Here is a 27,914-nt window from a genome sequence, read left to right on the forward strand (position 1 = left end):
TCCCAATATCACAGTCAGCGTATCGCAAAACTCATAGTACTGAAACCGCTATGTTGCGCATGACAAATGACATCCTTCTTGCAATCGACAGTCACAAAGAAGCTATTCTCGTTATGTTAGACTTATCAGCGGCCTTTGACACCATAGATCACGAAGTACTTATATCAAGACTACAAAATAGATTTGGTATCAAAGCTCAAGCCCTCCAATGGATAACATCATACATCAAGGGGAGAGAACAAGCAGTCTTGCAGCTTTTTTCTAAGTCATATATCATAGTTTGTGTAAATGAATCAATTTGAAAATACGAGGGAAACACACAGAATTTGTTTCTTTCTTTCTTTTTATAACTTTGATTTATTTAACGCTATTTTAAAAAATATATAATTATTATAAACTACAATTATTGTCTAATATATTGATGAAAGTTTCATTGTAATTAATTAATAAAAGCAACATTATAAACAAAGCGAATAAACAAGCTCGATGCGGTCGGCTATATAAACTGTACCCAACCACCTTAATGTGGTGTAAATAATGCTAGTTGGTTGAAAATTTCGTTGATTTTAACCTAAAATGATTTTTCTTATTCACAATATTGAACAAATTACAGTTTAGTGAATCCCAATAGACGTGCGAGATTGACTACCATTAAAGCTGACTTATTAACAAATTCCGTGGGAGTTACTTAAAAGGCTGTGAATTCAAAGTAAATTTGCATTTTTTCTTGCATTCGAGAGGATGAGTAGATTCAAATTACCTTAATGCGAGTACCAGCAAAGACCAGCTATGCTACAAAGTGGGAGACCAAATTTTTTCGAGAATGGCAGAGATCGCGTAAAAATATCATTGCGGCTAAAGAATTTGGAGATGAATGCGGAGTCCTTAAATATTTATAAGTTCTCTAATACATCATCATATATTTTCTTTCTGTAATGCGCTCTGCTTCGTATTGCCCCTTGATTCGTAGATTTTTGGGATCAAAAGGTGCCTTCAGGTGTATTTCAGCAGGAAAAACTTCCCCCATTGATTCTAATGTATAGCTTCCCTCCTTTAGATAATTATTATTAACAGTCTTGCCACTAGGATCCTTGACGTATCCGTAAGCAATACTTTTGTTAATGGCAAATCCAAAATCTCCACGACGAATAAAGCCAACGACCTCATCATTCCTGTGAATGACTTCCAGACCAATCAACGCTTTCGGCCTGAAAGAGAATTTCCTTACGTCAATTGAGCTTCTGTTTGTTCGCGCAAGTCAGTTTGACACCTCGCACTTGTCTTGTGCTTATAAAACATTAGAGCTAAGGCCCCGTCCACACTATGCCGGATAAATTTGAATCCGCAACTTTCACATTGAAACCGAAAAAAAAGGTTTTTCGTCCACACATGAAAAGGGATAAAATGTTTCGCATCCACACTAGTCCGATCAGAGGTGGCAAAAACGCTTCATTGCACATCAGAGCATGTGCATCGAAGCTGAAATTGAGCCTGCGGTGAATTTTTAGCCTCCCCGCCATGTTCCCATGACAATCATGAAGTCATCATATTCGAAACATTTCGGATACGGAATGTTCTCCGTCCACACTAATAATACGGCTGGCCGGCGTTATCAAATTGTTCCGCTCTGGAAACCGTATTCGAAAAAATTAATTTTCGGCGAAGAATTGTTCCGGATTCGCCCGGACTAGTGTGGACGGTAGGCCTAACCGAATAGATAAAAATTCGGATTCAAATTTATCTGGCATAGTGTGAACATTTTCATGCGACAAATAAAAACGTTTCAGGAAAAAAAAAAAGGTTGAACTTTTATGATTGCACGTGCTGCATTTTTTCGATGCATCGATCAAAAATTAAGATTCCAGCACGAGAAAAAATGTATGGACAGTGTAAATAGGCATCGCACAATAAATCTTTTTTACAAAAGCGAAGCAGATACTCACTGGTCAATTGTAAAGCAGACAAGTTTCTTCTTTAACCCTTCTTCTTTTTGCTTTTCGAGGGCTTCTCTTCCAAGGAATGGCGTGTCTGTTTTCAGCTTACATGTAAACCCTAATCCCGCTTCTAGTGGTGTATCGTCATGTCGAAGATCTTGGTGCCAATGCTTGTATCCCTTCTCAGCGCTCAGTGAATCAATTGCGCGATAACCTGCGTTAGCTATCCCGTAATTCTCTCCCGCAGACATGACTGCATGGTACACAGGAACACACGAATCCCGCGGGATGTGGAGTTCAAGTCCAAGTTCTCCCACAAAGGTCAAGCGTATTACCCGCACATCATGACCAGCTATGTTGATGACTTTGTGAGTTGAAAATGGGATAGCCTCGGTGGAGAGGTCTGTAGTTGTTAAAGACTGCAAGATTTCCAAACTAGAAAAACCAAGGTTTAGTTAAGATATCAACCTTCAAATTGTACCTCAAAATGATTAGCGCACGTCTAAATACTACTATCAATGCTACTGCACTACTGCGCGTTTGTCTGTTAAATGAAGTAGAGTCAGCAATAAGTGCGGAAAAAACATCGCGCAGCTTTTACGACAGTACAGAGTTGCAGAGCGAATGTTGCTTGTATCTTCAGCGCGTGCGCATTTGTTGCCCACAAAGTATATGCAAGGATGCAGAAGAATGATAATTGGCTAGCCACCCATTCCCTCCCCCTTGGCTACGCCCCTTCTATTACACACCTTTTCGGCCCTTGTACACTAAGCAGTCCCATGTCGTTCGTGTGGTCTTGAATCTTGACATCAAATTTCTTCTCAGCCAGGATATTATTGATATGAGACCAGCTGTGCTGACCGACCCCGCCGCCAATAGCCACATAGAAACCATCACCTGTTAAACGAGATCATAATGTGTTGGTGTACAAGCTGCTTGATTATAGGGCTTGGAGCCCCTCCCTTTACATGAGGAAAAAAGGCCTACAACCAAAGACATGGCTGCCATTGGTTTACACGCAAACCGACCAACACTCAGGGTCTTAATATAACTGAGGAGAAAGTGCTGCCTTTGTAATTACATCTACAAATGGTTAGACTTTCAAGTGGCTCGGATTACCACTTTAAAAGGCGGTCCCGTCTAGATCCCTCCACTCTCATCATTACTAACCAACATCGGAGGGACGTAAAAGAACCACTGAGGACGTAAAGAAACCCTAGCAGTGACCACCCTCAGTGCCTATACTTCATACTAACCATCTCTCATGCTTGTTAATTGCACAAAAAGCAATCTGTCATTCACAACTCAATGTAAAGCGCCTTTGATTATATTCATACAGAAAAGGCGCTATAAAAATTCATAAATCATTATCATTATCATAATGACAAGAGAAACCAAGACCAAATCATTTGTTCAAGTCATCCAACATGGTAGCTATGACGTCACATGCACAAGGACAAAAGACATGGCCGCCATGTTGGTTCATGGTATGACAAGAGAAACCAAGACCAAACCATTAAATTTTGTTCAAGTCATCCAACATGGCGGCTATGACGTCACATGCACAAGGACAAAAGACATGGCCGCCATGTTGGTTCATGATATGACAAGAGAAACCAAGACCAAATCATTTGTTCAAGTCATCCAACATGGCGGCTATAACAACTGTTTACTATTACCAACCATCAAATTGTGGTCTGACTACGCTTGAACCATCTCCATCTTCCAGCACACTAACGGTCAAGTCAGCTTCAACTCCCCCATCCTTGTTGGTCATACAGGTGTATGTGGTACTTCCTAAACACAAAAAGAAAATGTATCAAAAGGTTTAGCTGGTATGAAGGAAAGTTTTTCACCATCACACTAATTAATTTCCAATTCAATCTGTGAGTTTCCGGCCATAAACTGCACATTGTCAGATTGAGGATTTTGATTGGGGGGAGGGGGGCAGAGGTTGTTTCAGGAATTCAGGGTATCAATGAAATTTAATGGTCTTTGAAAGAAATGAAATGTAATCTGAAATGGGAAATCATTTGGGTCTACTACAGGTCCAAAGAAAGTAAGTCAATCGTGCAAGGAACGATAATAAATATAAAAATAATCTCAATCTAGCTAACCATTTCTACCACCTCTTTCTCTTTTACTCCGACGAAGGACTAGCGTCCAAAATGTCAGTAAGTTTTTTCATCTTTTCACGGCGTATAATTTACCTTTTTATCATTACTGTTTCATTAGAAACACTGACACAGCTCACACTAGTTTTTAGCTAGTTATCTCCTCTTAAAAATACTCTATTACCAGCAGGTTTTTGCATGTTTGCAGTGAAGATCCAGTCCACAGCCTGCTGGGCGTCTTGTCCAGTGATGTAGTATTTTGCAAAATATGACATGTTGAAGACTGCCGCACTAGTTCTACAGGCTTTGGCTTCTTGTTCGATCTGGAACATTTTAAAGAAAGCATATATTATGCCTGTGAAAAAGAAACAGTGTGAATGTGGTGGAACTGTTACAGAGCCACACCCAAGCATTCTGATTGGATTAGCATTCTTTTGTTCTCCTTGTGATGTAATTTCCTCAGCAAATATTGTCAATCCATACCATGCTGCTGGGCATATGAAATCCAGTCTATTGAGAAAAGACCAGGGAGCATTGAAAAGGGGGGAGGTGTGGGGTGATTTTTGAAAATACAGTAGTAGTGGATATTAGTTACAACAGAGTTCCCTCCTTCTCCAATTCCTTCAGGACCTCTTAAAAACCTACAATGTCATGATGTGGAGGGAAGTCAAAGGTGTATTCTTGACTCAAGAGTTCATTGTACAAGTAGTCTTCATGCTTCTTCTTGTCGTAACATCCATAATAATCATACTCTTTGACCTAGCATCAGAATTATAATAATTACAGTTATTTACTATATGACTTTCCAATATTATTATTTACAACTGCTGCTGCTGCTGCTGCTGCTACTGCTGCTACTGCTACTGCTGCTACTACTACTACTACTACTGCTGCTGCTACTACTACTACTACTGCTACTGCTACTGCTACTACTGCTACTACTACTACTACTGCTACTGCTACTACTACTACTGCTGCTGCTGCTGCTACTACTACTGCTACTGCTACTACTACTACTGCTACTGCTACTGCTGCTGCTGCTACTACTACTACTGCTACTGCTACTACTGCTACTGCTACTACTGCTACTGCTGCCGCTGCTGCTACTACTACTGCTACTGTGACTGCTGCTGCTGCTGTTGCTGCTGCTACTACTACTGCTACTGCTACTATTATCGCTATTATTATTATAAGTTATCTAGCTTACCTCTGGTTGTTGTGATATGTTGAACCACCCAGGTCTCTCCCAACCATGGCGCTCTTGATATACGCATCCAGCATCCAACAGCACCTAAAATATATGAACAATCACAAGTGAGTAGACCTTCTCAACTTAGATGCAACATGTATATTTCCAATTCAGACCATATGTCTTTCTCTTGAGTATTGCCTCTTTGTTTGCTGTTAGTTCTTGAGAATACTTATTTAGGAATGTGTTCAGAAATCATAGCACAATAAAATTAATCCCTGGCACACAAATTATAATTAAATATTTAGATTCTTGCATGTTTAATTACCTTGTGGAAGGCATCACATCTCATGTTCCTACTTGCAAGTGGTTCATCATGAGGAAACACCATGGCATAGTTCTTGGCATACGACTCATGGCTTCTCTCCCAGATCCACTTTTGATTATCAGTCATCGAAGAATGAAAGCGTCTGCAAATCATTGTTTAGAATGATTATTTACACTCTTTCATTCACACCCGGTTGAGCTGTGTTACTCCTGTACTTTGGGGTGGTATAATAATAAACTATGAGTCGAGAATGAAAAATTAACAGCTTAAAAATCACTCAAGAATTCTTTAACAAAATACCTTATATCATAACCATGCAAGTCCAGATCTGGAGAGCCATTTATTATCCAGCGTGCTAACTCTCTTCCACAACCCCCAGCAAGCATGATCCCAGCAGAATTAAAGCCACACCCAAGATAGAACCCACGCAGTTCTGGTACCTCTCCCATGAGGGGTTTATGGTCTGCAGTGAAGGATTCTGGACCACAGACTGTTGACTTAATACCGGTTTGTTCAATAACTGGTACCCTGTTGCATGCTCCTTCAATATGGACACTGAATACATCCCAATCAAGGTCAAACAGACCAAATGCAAAGTCCTTCTTTACCTGAAGATAGTTGTTCAGTAAAAAAGTACAAACAATTAGAGTTTAAATTCTGACAAAAATACCAGGAGAAAAAAATATTTTAAATGACAATTTTATTACACCTTATAAATTTAACTTACTTAATCTATAATGACAGTATGTACCTTTTCCCAAAAGACTGGGTTTTGTTCATATCCTCCGACAGAAAGTCCATCACCTTGTAACTTTAGATACACTGCTGCATCATGGTCCCTGACGTTAGGCATATTTTGGATTCCTTCTATGCGTTCAGTTACAATATAAGCATGGTACATTGCACATAGAGGTACATTAACACCAGCCAGAGAGCCAATGTAAGGTGACCATACTCCACTGCAATTAACAACATTTTTTGTCTTAATGTGACCAGAGTCGGTGTCAACTCCCATCACTCGGCGCATGCCAAAGTCATCAACATCTGTTGTGATTCCTGTCACCCTGCAATTCTCTATCACCTGTGAATTTTATAACATTTAAATAATTATTGATAAATTGTAAGCATGAAATAGTTATGATAATTCAAATTACTATTGAATAATCAAACCCTGACACAATTAATCTCTCAGCTGATGTAAGCCATGACATGTTTATAACTCAAGGATTGAATTAGGATTTAGCTTTTGAGGTTTTGTGAAGGGGGGGGGAGGGAAACCAGAGGGCCCTTACAAAAACTTCAAATCAGGGGGGGAACTCTACTGAATGAATAAATGAAGGAACAAATGAAGGAACTTTAGTTCAAGAGGGTAACACACAACAGTCATAATTCAAAAAATCATACAAAAATATCATACAAAAATGCAGTGGCACTCTACCAAAAAAAATGCTAAGGAATGGAATTGGGCATTTTTCAAACCCTACTTAGTGTAATAATTCAACTGGCTTTTAAACAACAAATTTATAAGCAAGAGATGAAAATTTAAATGAAATTTCTGATCATAAAAAACTTTCATAAATCATTACCTTTGCACCTCTTTTAGTAGCACCTCTGTTTAATGACAATGCCCATCCAGCTGGATCAATGGTACCATCACCTTGACTGTACAGTGTACCATACAAGTCATTCACATTCATCAGTGGATATAATTCTTTGGTTTCTTCTGGACTCAGAACATGTGATTCAACACCAAATGCTTTACCAAGCTGCAAAATTAATAAATATATATATATGAAATTGAACATTTTAATGCGATGAAAAACTAATACTTCAGACTTCAGTACAGTTGCAATCATTTTTACACCGTGTTTAAGTTTTCTTTCATATGCACTTGTATTCAACACACCTATATGCAGGAACAATATTAGTAACTACTTAGCCATTATCAATTAAAATTGGTTGAAAATATGTTCTTAAAAGCACTCACCGTCATTAGTCTTTTATATTCATCAAGTCTTTCTTTGTTATTAGCAATAAATAGTCCACCATTTTCTATCCATCCTGTAGATATCCCAGTTTCGTTCTCTAGGACATCTCGGGCAAGGTTGCGAGTGTGTGCAAGGAGCTCAAGCTCTTGGTCAGATGGCCTCAGTCTCCATAACAGACCAGCACTGTGCCAAGTAGTACCTGCAGTTAACTGGTCCTTTTCTAGAAGTACTGTATTTGTGACACCCATACATGCTAGATGGTATAACACACTACATCCTATTGAACCACCACCAATTACAACTACGTCAGCTTCTTTTGGTAACGATTTTGGATTAGCTTTGTCTCCTTCTTTCTGAATTATGATAATGTTAAAGGATTATTAGTCTGACCATTGAACGTAACTGACCACTTTATTACTGGAATTTTCAATGTTACATGACCTTGGTCCTTGCAAGCTGTCCATTGCAATTTCCTTTTCAAAACTATTTTTGATAAACAGCAGCAAAAAACAAATCTCAGTGCAGGCCCGTGGCAAGGACCTAGAAAGGGGACGTTCATTTTTCTACCAATCCTAGTTATATGGCATTTCTTGATAAACATTTTATTACATTATTGGATCTAATTGCACTTTGTATAATGGGAGAAACCATCGAACCACCCAAAGCAACCCGCCTGCAATGCGCTGCAACTTTGCATACAGCTACCAAGTTCGTATAATGCACCTATTAGTGTTAAGCCTCAGGGTGATAACCCAGCAACTGGTCATGTCCATAACCGTTAATAACATTACAGAGTCCGTTAAGGGCCATCCTTTTTCAAACACTTTTGGGATAAAATATGTAATTTTTTAAAGCAGTATTTACAGTTTTAAACACTAACTAAATTTTTTTAAGCATGTTTTTGCGAAATTTGAAAAAAAATTAAACACTCTTCTTGAAAAATATTTAAGCAATTTTGCTTGGAAAAAAATTAAAACACTTTCCCGAGTCAGTTTTTTCATGTGATTTCATAAAATACGTGGTTGAGTAGAATCGTTGCCTACAAACATGGCTGACGACGAGCGAACCGTACGTGTAGAAGAGGTCAGCTCTTTCTGAGAAAATATCATGAATCACTCTTTGTTTATTCGTACATTCGATAACCAAGCATTGTAAAGCGACAAATAGGATTTAATTCCATGAAAATCATCTAGTAAATAAGCTCCTCCATGAAATAAAGACATTTTCTCAGTAATAATAAGCTTACTTACCTCTTCCATTATATTATTATATTATTATATTTTTTAGATATTTTTAGATGAAATGTATAAATAGATTATTCAACTTTTTACCTATATATGTTTTCTCTGCTTTTGTCAATGTAATTGTACGAATAAAGATGTTGTTGTCGTTGTTTCACGGTTCCCTCCTCGTCAGCCATATTGTTAGAGGACGATTATACTAATCACGTGAAATCAGACGTCATAACTAGCTCAGGAATTTGAAAGTGTTTACAAATTTGTTCAAAATAAAAGCGTTTAAAATTTGTTCAAGAAAAGTGTTTAAGTTTTTTTCCAAACAAAAGCGTTTAAATTTTTTTTCCAAGATAAAATTGTTTAAATTTGTTTAAAAGTGTTTATTTTTTTTTCAAATTTCACAAAACATGTTTTATAATATCGTTAGTGTTCAAAACTGTAAAAAAACTGTTCAAAAAATTGCGTATTTTATCCCAAAAGTGTTTGAAAAAGGATGGCCCTTAAAGACTGGTTTTCACTGGCGACATGAGCGACAGAAGCAAATAAAAGCATATACTATAATATAGTATAATATAATATAATATAATATAATATAATATAATATAATATAATATAATATAAGCATAAGATTTTTATGAAAATGAATGTGACGGAAGCATAAGAAAAACAATAGCTGCCATTTTACCAAGCCATTAGTACGAGAATTTGATTGGCTTACTACCTTGTGCTTCTGCATGTTAGCGAGGGAAGAATAACGAGCATCGTATCCATCGTATTCGTAAACATAACTTAATAGTATACCTACTTGTAGTATATTTTGGCACGGCACTTTGGCTTTCACGTCATCACAAGTGGCCGTAGATTCATTACGGAAAACCGTTCTACTTAAACCTATAATTGGTCTATAAAAAGTAGTTGTTTTATAGATCAGAAAACGTTGAATCCTCAACATTTTGAACAACGTACGTGTCTTTCTTTATCAACATGAACGAATTCAATAGTCGTCAGACAAGAAAAACAGGATATATACAGGATTCTGATTTAGAATCAAGAATCTCTTTTTTGCATCTCGTAAAAACTAGACTGGACTGGACTGGACTGGACTGGACTGGACTGACAAAACCTGCACTGAGAAAATCTGCACTGACAAAACCTGCACTGATAAAAGCTGACATCTACCTATTACTACTTATTATTAATTATTTATTGTCATAAATTATTTGCAGCAAACGCGTTTATCAAAAGAAAATGTAAATAAAACACAGTTTTGGAGATCAATTTTTGCTATACGTTTTTCCGGGAACTTCTTAAGAAAGAGCAGCGGAAGATTATAAAAGTCAAACTTTTCAAAATAGTTAGACATTTTGGTGCAATTAATTTCGTTACATGAACTGATTCAGGCAGACATCTCCCTGATTTTTTACAGTTACTCTGTGTTAGCGACCGGGGAGAAAGCGTTGCGTGACGACACTGAAAGCGGCTTTTGGGGGAGACTAGCCAAAAACCGGTGCGAACCGGTGATTTGAAAACAAATAAAGAGCTCAGCAGATTTTGAGTATGTGCCCTGGTCCATATCTTATTTTATTAAGTATGATGAATAAAAATTTCCAGTTTGTTAATGGCAAAGGTCATGGTGTGAGTTTCATCTTTGGGAAACAAGTTTCAGATATAAAGAGAGAGATGGAGAGAGTGATTAAGTTTATATTTACTTCAAGAAAACTTATAAGTAGACGCCAGAAGCCATCGATGTGTTGTGGCAACTCCTAAATTCATGAGATCATGATGCACATCAGCTATATGTTGCCTATTATTGACTTGCTTTACCTGCTTTACCTGCTTTACGCTTCGAACGGCAAAGATCAAACCCTGTAATGTGCTTGGCAATTTATTTATTTTTCTTCTTTAATCAAATGGAATCTTGAAATAAACATTACTATGTACCTCATGTTCCTTTGTAGCAGACTTTAAAGCCAAAACAGTTAATATAAATACATAAATACATAAATACAGGCTATAAGGATATCTATATTATCAAGTTCTAGCGAAGTCATTTTGAATGAATTTGTTGATATCTATGGGGTGCCATTATTGTATGGCAATAAACATTTAGGGTAATGAAATATATATAATGAGCTATGATGAATATATATTATTCGGGCTAACCACATATAAATAATAATAACAATAATAATAATAATAATAATAGATATATTTAGAGTATGCGGAAAACAGTTAATTCAAAAAACGTTGTCGTCGACCAGGACAAGCCTACGCGACTGGACTATGGGTTAAAATCACTGAAGCGGTTAAATGTTCGTTCTGAATTAATTGTTCCTGCTAGTAATAAGATAAGGTAATAATGGCGAGAAACAATCCATCAAATGCATGTCTTTGGGTTTAGGGAAAGAAAAACAAATTGAGTTATGATTCAGTTCATCAATTTCGAAAATATGAAGGCATTAACAAAACGTCTCCACTTCCCGCTCGCCTACGAAGGTTCGTGCTGTATATATTACATAACTAGTCAGATAAAATATGTACATAGAGTGCAAACAATATAACCGTGAAGCTTTAGTAATACTATATAGAACAATTTCATGCAAATTCAATTCTTTTTTTATTGTTTAGTCAGCACTATTTTGTTCTATTTAGTATTGAATTAGTGTTTCACAGATTAATTGGTAGGGAACGATTATACTAACACGTGAAATCACACGTCATAACGATGTCATGACTGGCTCAGAAATTTCAAAGTGTTTACAAATTTGTTCAAAAAAAAAGTGTTTAAAATTTGTTCAATAACTGAAAGTGTTTGAAATTTTTTTTTCAAACAAAAGCGTTTAAAATTTTTTTTCCAAGATAAAATTGTTTAAATTTGTTTAAAAGTGTTTAATTTTTTTTTCAAATTTCACAAAACATGTTTTAAAAAATATCGTTAGTGTTTAAAACTGTAAATACTGGTCAAAAAATTACATATTTTATCCCAAAAGTGTTTGAAAAATGATGGCCCTTACTAGTAAAGGCTGGTTTTCACTAGCGACATAAGCGACAGAAGCATAAAGCATATAAGCATAAGATCTTTATGTTCTAGTGAAAATGAATATGTGACGGAAGCATAAGAAAAACAAGAAGTGCCTTTTTTACCAAACGAAACCAAGGGCGACGGAGGCTGAGAATTTTATTGTCTTACGACCTTGTGCTTCTGATTGTTAGCGAGGGAAGAATACGACGGGCTTCGAAAATATAACTTAATACCTACTTGTAGTATATTTTGGTACGGCACTTTGGCTTTCACGTCATCACGAGTGGAAGTAGATATATAACGAATCCCCGTTCTTCTACATAAACCTATAATAGGTCTATAAAAAGGAGTTGTTTTATAGGTCAGAAAACGTTGAATCCTCAACATCTTGAATAACTACGTGTCTTTCTTTATCGAAATAAACGAATTCAATAGTCGTCAGACAAGAAAAACAGGATATAAACAGGCGTATTTATGATTATGACTTGAACCAATACCTTCTATTTGGCATGTTGTAAAAATGAAACTGGACTGGACTGGACTGGTCTGGACTGGACTGACAAAACCTGCACTGATAAAACCTGCACTGATAAAAGCTGACATCTACCTATTACTACTTATTATTAATTATTTATTGTCATAAATTATTTGCAGCAAACGCGTTTATCAGAAGAAAATGTAAATAAAACACAGTTTTAGAGATCAATTTTTGCTATACGTTTTTCCGGGAACTTCTTAAGAAAGAGCAGTGAAAGATTATAAAAGTCAAACTTTTCAAAATAGTTAGACATTTTGGTGAGCATTTCAAGCCAAGCATTGCAAAGCGACAAATAGGACTTAATTCCATGAAAATCACCTAGTAAATAAGCTCCTCTATGAATTAACGATATTTTCTCAGTCAGTAATAATAAGCTTACTTACCGCCTCTTCCATTATATTATTATATTATTATATTTTTTCATATTTTTAGATGACATGTACAATTAGGTTATTCAACTTTTTTCCTATATATGTTTTCTCTGCTCTTCTCTTGCTCTTATAACCACACGTTATAACTGGCTCAAAAAATTTAAAAGCGTTTACAAATTTGTTCAAAATAAAAGTGTTTAAAATTTGTTCAATAAAAATGTTTGAATTTTTTTTCAAACAAAAGCGTTTAAAAATTTTTTTCCAAGATAAAATTGTTTAAATTTGTTTAAAAGTGTTTAAATTATTTTTTTCAAATTTCACAAAACATGTTTTAAACAATATCGTTAGTGTTTAAAACTGTAAAATACTGTTCAAAAAATTACATATTTTATCCCAAAAGTGTTTGAAAAATGATGGCCCTTACTAGTAAAGGCTGGTTTTCACTAGCGACATAAGCGACAGAAGCATAAATCATATAAGCATAAGATCTTTATGTTCTAGTGAAAATGAATGATGTGACGGAAGCATAAGAAAAACAAGAAGTGCCTTTTTTTTACCAAACTAAACCAAGGGGGAAGGAGGCTGAGAATTTTATTGCCTTACTACCTTGTGCTTCTGATTGTTAGCGAGGGAAGAATAACGGGCTCCGTATTCGTAAATATAACTTAATACCTACTTGTAGTATATTTTGGTACGGCACTTTGGCTTTCACGTCATCACGAGTGGAAATAGCTATATAACGATTCCCCGTTCTTCTACATAAACCTATAATAGGTATGTAAAAAGGAGTTGTTTTATAGGTCAGAAAACGTTGAATCCTCAACATTGTGAATAACTACGTGTCTTTCTTTATCGAAATGAACGAAGTCAATAGTCGTCAGACAAGAAAAACAGGATATAAACAGGCGTATTTATGATTATGACTTGAACCAATATCGCCTTCTTTTTGGCATGTTGTAAAAATGAAATGAAACTGGACTGGACTGACAAAACCTGCACTGATAAAACCTGCACTGATAAAAGCTGACATCTACCTATTACTACTTATTATTAATTATTTATTGACATAAATTATTTGCAGCAAACGCGTTTATCAGAAGAAAATGTAAATAAAACACAGTTTTAGAGATCAATTTTTGCTATACGTTTTTCCGGGAACTTCTTAAGAAAGAGCAGTGAAAGATTATAAAAGTCAAACTTTTCAAAATAGTTAAACATTTTGGTGAACATTCCAAACCAAGCATTGCAAAGAGACAAATAGGATTTAATTCCATGAAAATCATCTAGTAAATAAGCTCCTCCATCAATTAACGATATTTTCTCAGTCAGTAATAATAAGCTTACTTACCTCTTCCATTATATTATTATGTTTTTAAAACTGTAAATACGGTTCAAAAAATTACATATTTTATCCCAAAAGTGTTTGAAAAATGATGGTCGGCCTTACTAGTAAAGGATGGTTTTCACTAGCGACATAAGCGACAGAAGCATAAATCATATAAGCATAAGATCTTTATGTTCTAGTGAAAATGAATATGTGACGGAAGCATAAGAAAAACAAGAAGTGCCTTTTTTTACCAAACTAGACGCCCTTATTGGCGTTTACTCGGGCTACCTATGTCGAAAACAAAGAAGGTGAGAAAGTAGTAGAAGTGTGAAAGTAAAGGAGTGCAATCGGAGAGGATGTGTTTATGTTGGTCAACCCCGAAAAAATGAGAGGGTCTCGCGGGAACCGTTGTTGCCAGGCGGTTTGCTTGGTAAAAAAGATAAAAGAATATTGAGCATTTTGTAGGGCTAATGCTTTGGCATTTTCGCTTCCTGATCCAAATGCTTCACGATTGATAGCAGATGGTAGTGGTATCTTACTTGCGGACAGCTACTGTCTTCGATATTGCAGGCTCTGTACGAATCCCACCTATGCCCTACCCCCACGGGTAACTTGAAAGTTTTTTAACTCGTAAGGTGGATACACTGGTTACTTTTTCAAACATATCAAATTCCCCATCGTATAACACTATGAGATAAAAGTCGGTGGTCCGGCATTTATGGTGAAAAATGCAACGAATGCAAGAATTGGACAGCCATGCTAAAAATCCAGTATTGCCTTTTGTATTATTTGTTATCTTCTGTAGTTCTAATTTGCTTGTAGCAGATGTGCAGCACAATTTGCCTTGTTTTTGTAAATTATTTTTAACACTTATATCTGCATCATATATCTGAAGGCTTGCTGGTAAATCATTGATTGTAAGGCACTCTTTGTTGAGGCTCCGAGTATAAAACATGTTTCCATGATCAGAAATTGATTCCAATGTATCTGAATTCCAATAGTTACAGGCTTTTAAAACAGAAAAACAAATACAATAAAATGATATAGTGCAGCAACGTTTCAAAATTATACCATTCATATAGGCATTGAAACTTGTATTATGACTGTTGTGGCTTTGTTGATCATCATCTGTGCCTTTACCAATCACTTCACTCTGTTCAGTTATGTGGGTTGGTAGATTAAAGGTATTTTCACTTGCATTGTTTTGTTCACACATTTCTGTGATATGCACTCCCCTGAGTTCAAAAGAACCTGTTGAATTGTCATAAAAACTTTGGAAGTAATTTATTAAAGCATTAAAGTCATCGACAACTAGGAGTACACAAGTACCTTGAGGATGAGGGAGGCCATATGAATTCTGAGCATGAGAATCAAATATTCTAAATCTGCCATCACCATGACAATAAATAGCTACCGTACTACATTGAATAGTTAATAGAAATGAATGGTAATTTTCTCCAATTAAAATCTGCAAAGCATTACCTAAGGGCATACAGTAGAGGAAATCAACAGTAGATGAGACATCATGTATATTACCAGTATAACTTGGACTGTATTCCATTTGGTAAGTGCTTTCTAGTACTGTTACTATACTGGGTAATTCTGTCAACAGTAAAAATTCTTGGTTGTATAATCTTGATAGGACAGAATATAACTCATTCCCAATATTCATGGTGTTTACTAGGTCTACTGAAGAACTTATTGCACTCCTATGGTTATATGTCAATGCACATAGTGACATGGCAACACACTGACGACCAGCATTTGGACCAAATAATGCAATGTTACCTTGAGAATATGGAGCAGAAATTGTTTTTTTTGGATCTATCACTGTGTATGGACCAGGATTTTTTTCTACATCTCTGCTTAGGGTAAACTTACTGTGATTTATTCTGTGATTGAGACTCTTGTAAACATGGGGTAAACTGTTGGAAGCATGTTTTCCTGGACTATAATTTTTCAATATTGGCTGACAACGACTATAACCAGCATTTATTGCTTTTTTGTGAAACTTTAATTTCTTAAGGAGGGATTTCCTGAATCGTAATTTCCTTCGACTGGGAAAAGAATTACCAGAAGCTTTGTTTCGTTTAGATCCTTTGTAGATTTTGCAATAACACTTCATTATTTCGTGATTCAAATGACATTTATTGACAAAGCAATGCATTCTAGATGTCATGGGTACATTTTTGAAAACTTACTTACGAACCCTTTTCCGTATTTTTCTGCTTTTGTGCAAAAGGCGTGCGAGTTGTTCAACAGGGACTCTACTTGGTTCTCGATCACGCGAAGCAACACGAGGCTTGTGCTCAACACGGTACTGAGAAGTATAAAATTTGGCATAACGAGACCTGCAATCCTCTTATAAATATAATAGTTTATTGTGATCAACAAATACAGATAACTGTACAGTCTTTTCCAATAAATCACAGTCATTTTCCAAAGAGTATACCAAACTCTTAGTCGACTCATTTATGAAATGTACAATTAAAATCAACATCATGCACAACAGGCTCGCTACTAATAATTGAACGAACGATAGAATGTTGAAGAAACTGTCCAAAATTGAGAACAAAAAGAAAAGAATACATAAAAAACTTATCCTCGATGAAAATGGCGTAAGTCCAATGCTTGTTGATTCGCGGAAGGCATGAAATGTTGTCTTGAAAGATTCCAATATGGCGTCCATCTTCAGCTTACATGGAATGTTTTCTTTGTCTCCATCATCTTCGAAGCAGTTATCAATGAAGTTCCTGCTTACTAAAGAGTTAGTGATTGTTTGTTCGTTTAAGTACGTTTGAGTAAGTTTGTACGTTTGTCCATTTGAGTTCATTTGAGTTCATTTGAGTTTCATTTGAGTTCATTCGAGTTTCATTTGAGTTCACATTTCTGGTAATCTTTCTGGTATCTTTGGCATTCTTTTGGCATTTTGCTTTGAGTTCGCGGACCGACCCGTTCCGAAAACGCTCGACATCATTTAGTGTGGGTCTACCGCGAACGGCGTGTGCGTTTGTGTGTATTTTGAGTGTCCCAGAAGAAAAGGAATTCGCCATAACAAACCACCGACGAGGAGCAGAGCTTAGAGCAAGAAAACCTCCGACCCAACATGTAGGTCACATGACTTGCACTCGTGCGTCGCCTCGCTTTCATGACTGTCTCGATCGCATACATATTCATCATGTAAAACCTCGACCATACGATAGACTGATACAAAACCGAAACCTAAACTCGGCCTACCTTACAGGTAGCCCGAGTAACTAAACCAAGGGGGACGGAGGCTGAGAATTTTATTGTCTTACTACCTTGTGCTTCTGATTGTTAGCGAGGGAAGAATAACGGGCTCCGTGTTCGTAAATATAACTTAATACCTACTTGTAGTATATTTTGGTACGGCACTTTGGCTTTCACGTCATCACGAGTGGAAGTAGATATATAACGAATCCTCGTTCTTCTACATAAACCTATAATAGGTATGTAAAAAGGAGTTGTTTTATAGGTCAGAAAACGTTGAATCCTCAACATCGTGAATAACTACGTGTCTTTCTTTATCGAAATGAACGAAGTCAATAGTCGTCAGACAAGAAAAACAGGATATAAACAGGCGTATTTATGATTATGACTTGAACCAATATCGCCTTCTTTTTGGCATGTTGTAAAAATGAAATGAAACTGGACTGGACTGGACTGACAAAACCTGCACTGATAAAACCTGCACTGACAAAACCTGCACTGATAAAAGCTGACATCTACCTATTACTACTTATTATTAATTATTTATTGTCATAAATTATTTGCAACAAACGCGTTTATCAGAAGAAAATGTAAATAAAACACAGTTTTGGAGATCAATTTTTGCTATACGTTTTTTCCCCGGAACTTCTTAAACAAGAGCAGTGGAAGATTATAAAAGTCAAACTTTTCAAAATAGTTAGACATTTTGATGAGCATTCTGGTGCCACCTCTTGGCTCTCTTCGGGAAGGTCATATCTATTTTTTTCTATATTATGCTGTTGTAGAACAACAACTTTAATAACAATTTAAAGTTTCATAAAAGAAACAAGACCCTGGTGGCAAGGTAGACCGGTTTACCTGGTTGGGACGGTTTACTAGTATCAGAGTCTCTTAGAATCTAAAGGAGAAGTGGAAATAAGTTGCAAAAAAGGCAGAGATTTAATAATACTGATCAGTCCTCGAATAGCTCAATGATCTGGAAACTCCAATTCCGAGTCCTGGTTTTGGCATACGTAATTAGGCTCTCGCAACAAGTTTCATAGTCTCCTACGCAGCCGCTATAAGTACTAATAGCGGCTGCGTAGGAGACTACAAGTTTCACGACGCATAAATGAAATGCTTCATTTAAAACGTAAATGCACGCTAATATTTGTTCAAGACCTCTCTCAGAATATTGCTTTACATTTTATGATTTTATAATTTATCAATATTTTTTAATGAATCGCCATATTTGTAGAGAAAATTAAAGGAGATCATGAAGCACATCAGCTATATGTTGCACATCAGCTATATGTTGCCTATTATTGACCTGCTTTTTACGCTTCGAACGGCAAAGGTCAAACCCTGGAATGTGCTTGGCAAATTATTTATATTTCTTCTTTAATCAAATGGAATCTTAAAATAAACATTACTAATCGTTGGAATACCAACGTAACACTTGATAATCCTAAAACTCAGCCATGAACTAAATGTTCAACTCGATCAAGATGATTTATCCATCGTTCATCGTCTTCCCGATACGAAATCATAGCTAAATTCGTAAGACGAGATAGGATGCCAGCCAAGAACCTGAAGGACAAGACCGCCAATATCTATCAGAGCAGAAGTTCAGCTTCAGTGATCTTCTTTGTATTTTTTTGTTGATATAATTACTATCCTACTAATGTATGACAACGTTCTTGCAAGAACCTGAAGGACAAGACCGCCCATATCTATCAGAGCAGAAGTTCAGCTTCAGTGATCTTCTTTGGTTTTTTTTGATATAATTACTATCCTACTAATGTATGACAACGTTCTTGCAAGAACCTGAAGGACAAGACCGCCCATATTCTATCAGAGCAGAAGTTCAGCTTCAGTGATCTTCTTTGGTTTTTTAATATAATTACTATCCTACTAATTATAAATCACTAATGTATGACAACGTTCTTGCAAGGTGTATGTCAAAAATAGTCTCAATGCTATCAAAAAATCAGATTTTTATTTTGACTATTATGCGGTGTTGAATCATCTTGGGTCAACATTAATATTAATAACCAGCCACGCCCCAATTCTATTGTTTTATGTAGGTTTTGAAACCCAGGAGTAAGACCTACATTCTTAAAGCCGGGGGCGGCTTTGATTATCAGCAGGGGAGAGCGGGGCTGAATTCAAAACCCGGGCCAGGTTTTGAATTTGAAATTCAAGACCTGTCCCATTAAAACAATAGAATTGGGGCATGGCTGGTTATTTAAACCAGTTCAAAACTACGGGCTCGGACTTTCATTGAAAGCCCTCGCCCTATGTTTTGAACCTTTATATAAAACTAAAAACTCAGGCTAAATTACAATAGGATGTGTTTATAGTTGTTCTAAGCTGTTGCTCTAGACAACCTACAGTGTCTGGCCCAGTATCCTGCCAAAAAAAATTCAACTTTAAAAAATATCTCGTTGGCTTTATATTTTTCTACCTCATCCGAAGCTATCCGATGATTAGCCCAACACTTCCGGTTTCCGAAGACAGTTTTGACGGGCTTTTCGGTCAACGCATTTGGGAACGAGGAGAAGAGAAGAGCAGTTAGGTAAACTTTATCATGGCTAAAATTAGGCTTTTTACTGCGCAGTGAAATTACCAATGATTATTAATGAACTCAAAACATGCGAAATTCGACTGGGATCGCTATGATTTTTCGTGTGATGAAAGAATAATGATGAAACATTCACAAGTGAGCGAAAGGTCCAATAAGTTTTCGTTTGAATACCGTCGCTTTCACCTAAGCGGAAACACTTCTAAAGAAAACCGCCACTAATTGGGGGGGGGGGGGGGGGTAAGTAAACTTTTGGCGCCTCAAACTTTGACGTTTGGCGCTTCGAACTCTTCGTATATTTCTCGATATCGTGGGGTTAGACAGTCCTCCACAGTCAGCAAAATCAATAACTTGTTCTTTAATTTCCTGAATAGAAGTTAATCCCTTGGTCTGAACAATAGTTTCCAATAATACTTTATCGTCAAATGATAATTTACTTGGTAATGGATCTATGTTGCCTGTTTCTCGATATTTTTAACCACTTTGAAACTGTGGAAGGCCGAACTCGCAATTGAATGCTATAAACTTCTCGTATTGGCCTTTTCCACCGCTTCATACCTAAACCATCTAGGTAGTGCTGCATCTGAATGAAAATTGCGACCATAAATGTTTGTACGAATCATAATTATTCGAAATTTGGCGCAAAGTTTTAACGTTTCACTCTGGGACACCGGTAATGTTTACATGTGAAAACATCAAACCTTGAGGCGCCAAACTTCAAACTTTGGTCATCAAAAGTTAACGTACCGCCCCCAATTAGTGGCGGTTTTCTTTAGAAGTGTTTCCGCTTAGGTGAAAGCGACGTTAATACGCTCTAAGCAATGAGAAAGTTTAGGCTTGGGGGCCCTTTCTCCTGCCAGTATATTGTTCGACTTCTTCTTTGTCTTATAAATTGAATAAAGATCTGTATTCCTTTGTCTAGGAGGTTCTTAAAACTAAGTACTGATATTGATAAAGCAGTAGAAGGGCTGAAAACATTCACAAGTGAGCGAAAGGTCTATTAAATAAGTTTTCGTTTGAATAATACGCTCTAGAAGCAATGACAAAGTTTATATGCACTAGTCAATTGAAACCCCCACCCCCCGACCCCCGCGAAATACCGGAGAATTTAACATTTGAGTGGTGTTAAAATCAGACATTTTCCCCGGTAGTCGGGGACACATTCACTGTTAAAACCGCCGTGGCCCCGTTATTTTGGTTTAGCAGTCAACAAGAAACACATTTCACGCCAACTCCAAATTCTTGTGCTACACGGAGCCAATTGTTGAGTGTTCCATGCACTAATATTCAATGCTCAAAATTTTCATGGGCTCTGAACCTCAAATCGTGCGAAAACGTTTAGGTTTACGTCTAGTCAGCTGAGAGTTTAATGGTATTAAATTGAAAATGAACAATGCTTGTAAATATTGCGAAGCTGTAGTTTTAATAGATTAATCATGATCTGATTCTACATTCGAACTGACCGAAACGACTCAGTGAACAAAACCCGCGTATAAGAACCTGGGGTTTAAGAACCTGTTAGGCCACAGGTAGCCCAAGCTTGGTTTCTGTGGTGTCCTGTTATAAGGAAGTGTATAGGGAATCATCAAAAATTTCAATAAAATCATCAAAACGTGAAATAAAGCCTCGAAATTTTACCTAATCATTGAGAAATAGCACTTCTTTCGCTCTGCGTGGTTATTTTTTGAATTTAGCCCGTTTTAAGGATTTTTTTCCCCACCAGTAAGAAATATTATTTCAAATTATTTCTTACTGGTGGGGAAAAAAATCCTTAAAACGGACTGAATTCAAAAAATAACCACGCAGAGCGAAAGAAGTGCTATTTCTCAATGATTAGGTAAAATTTCGAGGCTTTATTTCACGTTTTGATGATTTTATTGAAATTTTTGATGATTCCCCATACATTTCCTTATAACAGGACACCACAGAAACCAAGCTTGGGCTACCTGTGGTTAGGCTAAAATTCTCATTTTAAGACCCCTCCACATAAGAACCTATTAAGCCTACAATTTTAAGAAAGGTTCTTATCAGTGGAGTTCAGTGTAAAAGTGCATAGGTAGAAACTGCTATAAGTTTGTTTGAGCATGTGTTTTGTGTAGAACATACTCCTCTATACTAGGTTATGGGCTGCCTGTGCTTGGAATCACAACGCCTTCTTGGTATTTTTCAAGATGGCCGAGATCTTGTTTCCAGGCCCTTACATATTCAAAGGAGCGTTAAAATCCCCGCTTGATTCCCCGCTGAGAAAACTTTTCGTTAAATCCCCGATCCCCCGGTGCAATCATGCTCTTAAAAGCACATAAAAAACGCGTCACGTCCCTGTTCAGTGCCCCGCTAGTCGCGGGGGTCGGGGGTTTCAATTGACTAGTGCATTAGGCTTGGGGGCCCTTTCTTCTGCCAGTATATTGTTCGACTTCTTCTTTGTCTTATAAATTGAATAAAGATCTGTATTCCTTTGTCTAGGAGGTTCTTAAAACTAAGTACTGATATTGATAAAGAAGTAGAAGGGCTGAAAACATTCACAAGTGAGCGAAAGGTCTATTAAATAAGTTTTCGTTTGAATAATACGCTCTAGAAGCAATGACAAAGTTTAGGCTTGGGGGGCCCTTTCTCCTGCCAGTTCGACTTCTTCTTTGTCTTATCTAGTTGTTGTTACCAAGCGATACATTTGTGCATTTCGCAAGCATTCGTGTTAATTATGCATTAATAGAGAGTTTTAGATTTACGTTCACGGCAAACGTGAAACGTCAGTTGACCAGTAAAAAATTCTTTTAAATTACTGAAAAAGAATCGCAAAAAAGTCCAAGTAGTAAAAAACAAAAGAGTATTTGCGCTTGGTGAGAAGGTTTGTAAAAGGTAAAGTAAAATAAAGGAAAACTATGGAAACGTGGTCACGTTTGCCGTTTGCGGGGAGGAAAAAAAGTCAATCTAAAACTCTCTAATGTGCGGTATGCAACAAACGCAGACTGCAGACTGCAGACCGCAGACCAGAAAAAAATATCAAAAATAACTGTAGAAAAAATACTCGAACAACCTATTAAAACAACGAAACAGTGAGACAAAACATAAATATAGTAAAAATACTGACAATAATGTACTGTTTATGCAGTAGATAGACGGTGTGTGACAAACGCAGACTGCAGACTGCAGACCAGAAAAAAATATCAAAAAATAACTGTAGAAAAAATCGATAAATAAAGCGGACTCGTAACACGCTTAATTTCTTAAAGTGTATATCAAGGAAAAAAATTTATTTTCAAAATCCCTCATATTTGAACAGCGTAGTAGCATGGTTGCAGTATTTTTGTATTTCTTTTGGACTTCTATTTTCAGAGATACAAACATTTGAAATATCGATATGCAAATCAGATGGCGTAGATTCAAGAATGGGTTACATTTTGCTGTGTAATTTACGACACGTGTTCTGAAGTGAAATAACCTAAAAGTGTAGAAAGCCATATATTTCAGTCATAAGGATGATTTGTAATTTATAAAACAGTACTTTCAACAAAAGCATTTTTGTATAATAAATTAGTCTTGAATTTGCGTCATCTTATTTGCATATTGATATTTCAAATGTTTATATCTCCTAAAAGAAAATGTTACATACAAAAATATTGCAACCATACTACTACACTATTCACATATAAGTGATTTTAAAAGAAAAAAATTTCCTTGATATACACTTTAAATTTACAATTTTAAAATTAGAAATGATCATTTAGAAGTATTAAATTGATAAGAACTTTATTTTAAACTGGGACCTATTTGTTTGTGTCTTAGATTGTAATATCAATAAGCGGATATAATAACATGAAAATTTTGTATGGCAAGTGAAAGTCAGGAGAGCCGTTTGGAATTATTTCTCAAGGCGATGAATGATATCTAACTCGTTTTGCAATTTTTAATGTAAGAAACTATTAAGCGCGTATTTAGAAAGTGCCTTTTTGCTATTTAGCATTTAAACAACGCAGGGATCTCAATAAACCGCATGGTTATTGGCAGTTAGTGGCAGGATTCTGGACCTCCAAACTACTTTGTTAAAACTGCGATGCAAACCAAAGACAAAGGATACAAATGAAAAATTCGTTCTTATTATGTTGCAGGATAATTGATTCATAATTTGGTTGGGTTTCAATGCATTAGCTTTTAATAAAAGGTCCCGGAGGGAGGTACAGTGATGTTTACCTGAAGTGGCAGGATACTGGGCCACACACTGACACTGTACTGGGAATTTCGAGGAATTTTCTAACAAATTAGAAGAACTATTGAGAGAATTTAATAACAATAAGCAAGAAGTATATATTCTAGGCGACTTCATAACCCAACAGAAAACTATATAAACATGCTGTTCAGTAATAACTTCTATCCAATTATTACTAAACCATCTCGAATAACTTCGCACTCATCAACACTTAAAAATAGATCACATATACACTAATTCGACTGTCCTAACTAAGACTATTGACAGTCTTGCTGATGTCTAAAAGGAAAACAAAAATTTCCAATAAGCGCCTGGCTTATAAAGGGAATATTACGACCCACTAAGACTAAACAATGCTTATACCACAATCAATCAATCAATCAACCTTTATTAATGTGTCAATGTATTTAGTCTCAGAGAATTATTGGCATATTCAAAATCCACAGAATGTAACTAAGCTAAACGACTATAACAAATACTCTAACGTTCTTAATAACATTATTAATACATTATCCAAATTTTAATTCAGCTGAAATTTGACTGGAATAAACATCACTCCATACATTTCTTTGTATTTTGTAATCAAAATATCTTCTAGTTTTATACTCAGTATTGAAGAAAAGATACCATAAGATGATTCTAACCACGAGTTATGTATGTTAAGTCCCTAAGCTGACCTTTGGGCTTAACAGAAATAAAGTAAAACATGAAGTTATTTACAAAGAAATGTATGGAGCGATGTTTAGTGTTGAGTGTATGACATCACAGACTCCTATAAAAATTCGTTAAAATATTAATAATAATGCTTCCCATTTGAATATCAAGAAAAAACTTTAACCAGTGATTATTAGACCTCTAAGGGTTATTCCAGTAAAGTTTCAGCTTATTAAAAATTTTTCATGCTAGTCCCGGCTTTAAAAAATGGAAAAAAGAATATTTTACATCCTAATTCGATGCTAATGAAAGTAATCTCAAATTAACGCAGAAACTATTGCAACCCTACCAGTCTTTAGTAAAATCCTTGAAAGAATCGTGTATGAGCAGCTTGTTAATTTTTTTGTTAGCATCATGTTTTAAATCAATACCAATTTGGATTCAGAAAAAATCACTCAACCGAGCATGCAATTTTAGAAATAATTGATAAATTGAAACAAATCAATCGATAATAAAGAAATAATCTGTAAAATATTTTTAGATTTCAGCAAGGCTTTCGACACTGTACTGTCAATCATCAAATCCTACTCTCTAAATTAAAGAAATATGGTATTCGGGGAAAATTATATGACTGGTTTGTCAATTACTTAGCTAACAGAACACAATGCACTAAAATCAGCAACGTTAAATCAAACCTGCGGCAAACTATTAAAATGTGGTGTGCCCCAAGGAAGTACCCTTGGGCCATTATTATTTCTATTATATACGTTAATGACTTTCCTAACATATCACAAAACCTAAGTTTTAGAATGTTTGCAGTTGACACCGACATCTTTTACTCACACAAAAACCCAATCGTAATTGAACGTGTCATGAATGATGAAATGGTAAATATCTTGCATTACTGCTTTGACATTAATGAACTAACAGTGAATTTCAGAAGAACACATTATATGATAATAAAGTCACCTCGAAGATGCATACCAGGGATTAATATTTCTCGGCTTGAACAAAAGGAATACATTTAAATATTTAGGTGTTTATATATCGATCGATCAACATTTAAACTGGGATCATCAAATTAAATTTGTTCATAGTGAAGTCTCCAAAAATATTGGTATTATCAATAAATTAAGACTTTATGTTAGCATTAAGACTCTTCGTGACATATATTATTCACTTATTTACCCATACCTAGCATATGGTGCTTTGGCGTGGGGTAATACATATAAATCCAATCTAACTAAATTATACACGATTCAAAACAAATGTATCAGGAGAATATTTTACGGCAACAAATGTGAACACGCCTTACCGTCTTACAACTTACTAGATGTTTTAACAAAATTCAAATTCAAAGCAGGAATACTTGGTCATCAAATAATTAATTCTAGCCATTCCATTCCAGAGGTTTTCAAAGATAAAATCAAACTAGCTAAAGAACATCACCATATAACATGCGATATGCAGCCAAAGACAATCTTGTCCGTCCCTCTATCAGAACAAATTATTGGAAGTTCACATTTGAATTTTCTATAACAAAAATATGGGAAGAAATCCCAATCTCTATTAAAAATTTAGATTCAATCAAACTTTTTAAAAAGAATCTTAAAATGCATTTAATACTTGTCCAAATGGGTTGATAGTCTAAGAGTTTTACGAAGGTCACTTAGTTCTAATCTGCAAGTTTTAAGTAATGCAATAACAGTAATCTTTTACGTGTTATTGCATACCAAATTTAAACTAAATTCATTAGCATATCCCATCATAATTATATCTATATTTATTGTTTAAAAGAATTTAGTTTCAAGCTTAAGATCTCCATCTTGTGTAAACAGTTAGCTATATTCTTGGTCATAAAAAGTTAACCTTACAATGGGTGGTTGTCGACCCGAAAGTTTTAACTATTTCGACAACCACAGACACCATAAATTAGCTCTTTCTCTTATGATTAATTTAGTTTCAACTATCTTTCATTATTCCTTAATATTACTCCTGTGAATACTAACTTGTATGTATTTATGTGTGTGTGAATCAATAAAATGTTCAATGTTCTATGTTCTATGTACCTCATGTTCCTTTGTAGCAGACTTTAAAGCCAAAACAGTTAATATAAATACATAAATACAGGCTATAAGATATCTATATTGTCAAGTTCTAGTGAAGTCATGTTAATTGAATGAATAGGACGTTTGCACGATGTCATCATTTGACTCCCACTACCAAGATGCTTTGCGACATTTCTTTCTTATTTAAATTTGTATTCCCTCATGAGAATAGTAAGACAATTGGTGCTAATTAACTGAACAAAAGAAAGTGTGCAAGGGAGTCTGGTAGTAGAGGTCAATGACGCCATCGTGCAAACGTCCTATTGTTTTACAATAACTTACAAATTTCTCGGGCGCTGATTGGTTATTTTTTATCATCAATAAGAGGACAGACAGATAAAGATGATGTCTGTTGGTTGTTTTGATCACTAAAAAGGAGAAGTTTTTATTGTTTTTGTTATTTTTAAAAAACAAATAGACATCAGACATCAGACATGTGTCTGTCCTCTTATTGACGATAAATTGCGTCATCACATGCATTATCAAAGTAGTGTGGTCTAAGCACAGGAAGCCCATACAAGCTTTGAGAGCTGAATGTAATTTAACGAAAAAAATTAAAAATAGAATCAATAAAAGCTAATATTTACTCACATGAAGTGTTGTATACGTCATCCTAGTTCTTTAGTAGTGATTTCGAGCCATTTTAGCGATTTTTTACAAACATTTACCTTTCCCTCTATATAAGATTTGCAAGGGAGACTCCTGACCCTAAATCGAGTCGACCCACTCATGATCGGAGCAGAATTTTCGACATTAAATCGCGGTCCCCGGTTCCTAACTCTGCAGAGCTACGAAGGGATAAATTTACGATACACACAATGTCCGAAAAAGTCCACTTACAGAGGCTAGCAGCCAGAGGAAAAAGCTCAAACTCCATCTTAAAATGGCCGTAGAATACGAAGGAAGGACGTTTTGGACCATCGACCGTGGTGACCTGGGTTCCAATGAAAAAATCACCCGTACCTGATCCCGTACCTACTTGGGACCCGACTGGACGTTTTTGACAAAACCGGCGTGAATAAAGCTGTCAAAACAAGACCAAATTTTTATGGTTTTAAAAGGATTGCCAAATCCCAAATATCAAATCACGAGTTAACCTACATTTTCA

General features: G+C 35.8%; 1 protein-coding gene across 4 annotated transcripts; it reads right to left on the minus strand.

Moving 5' to 3' along the window:
* Positions 1–325: 325 nt before the first annotated feature.
* LOC116292581 (sarcosine dehydrogenase, mitochondrial) lies at positions 326–27,697 on the minus strand. Of its 4 annotated transcripts, none has more exons than XM_089032635.1 (13): positions 27,398–27,697; positions 7,553–7,906; positions 7,152–7,331; positions 6,317–6,646; positions 5,866–6,173; positions 5,566–5,707; positions 5,256–5,339; positions 4,694–4,807; positions 4,233–4,371; positions 3,618–3,731; positions 2,684–2,831; positions 1,944–2,369; positions 326–1,208 (listed from the first exon to the last, which is right to left on the minus strand). In XM_089032635.1, the coding sequence occupies exons 1-13, from the start codon at positions 27,416–27,418 to the stop codon at positions 905–907; spliced, it is 2,664 nt and encodes an 887-aa protein (XP_088888761.1). In that variant the 5' UTR covers positions 27,419–27,697; the 3' UTR covers positions 326–904. The 4 variants fall into 4 exon arrangements, with proteins under 4 accessions (XP_088888761.1, XP_088888759.1, XP_088888760.1 ...); XM_089032633.1 differs by lacking the exon at positions 27,398–27,697 and adding an exon at positions 12,048–12,232; XM_089032634.1 differs by lacking the exon at positions 27,398–27,697 and adding an exon at positions 9,594–9,768.
* Between the last annotated feature and the right edge of the window lie 217 nt (positions 27,698–27,914).

This window comes from Actinia tenebrosa, unplaced genomic scaffold (assembly GCF_029948245.1).
Source record: "Actinia tenebrosa isolate PJP-AT-01 unplaced genomic scaffold, QUT_ActTen_1.0 PGA_scaffold1__47_contigs__length_23844297, whole genome shotgun sequence".
NCBI classification, from domain to species: Eukaryota; Metazoa; Cnidaria; class Anthozoa; order Actiniaria; family Actiniidae; genus Actinia; species Actinia tenebrosa.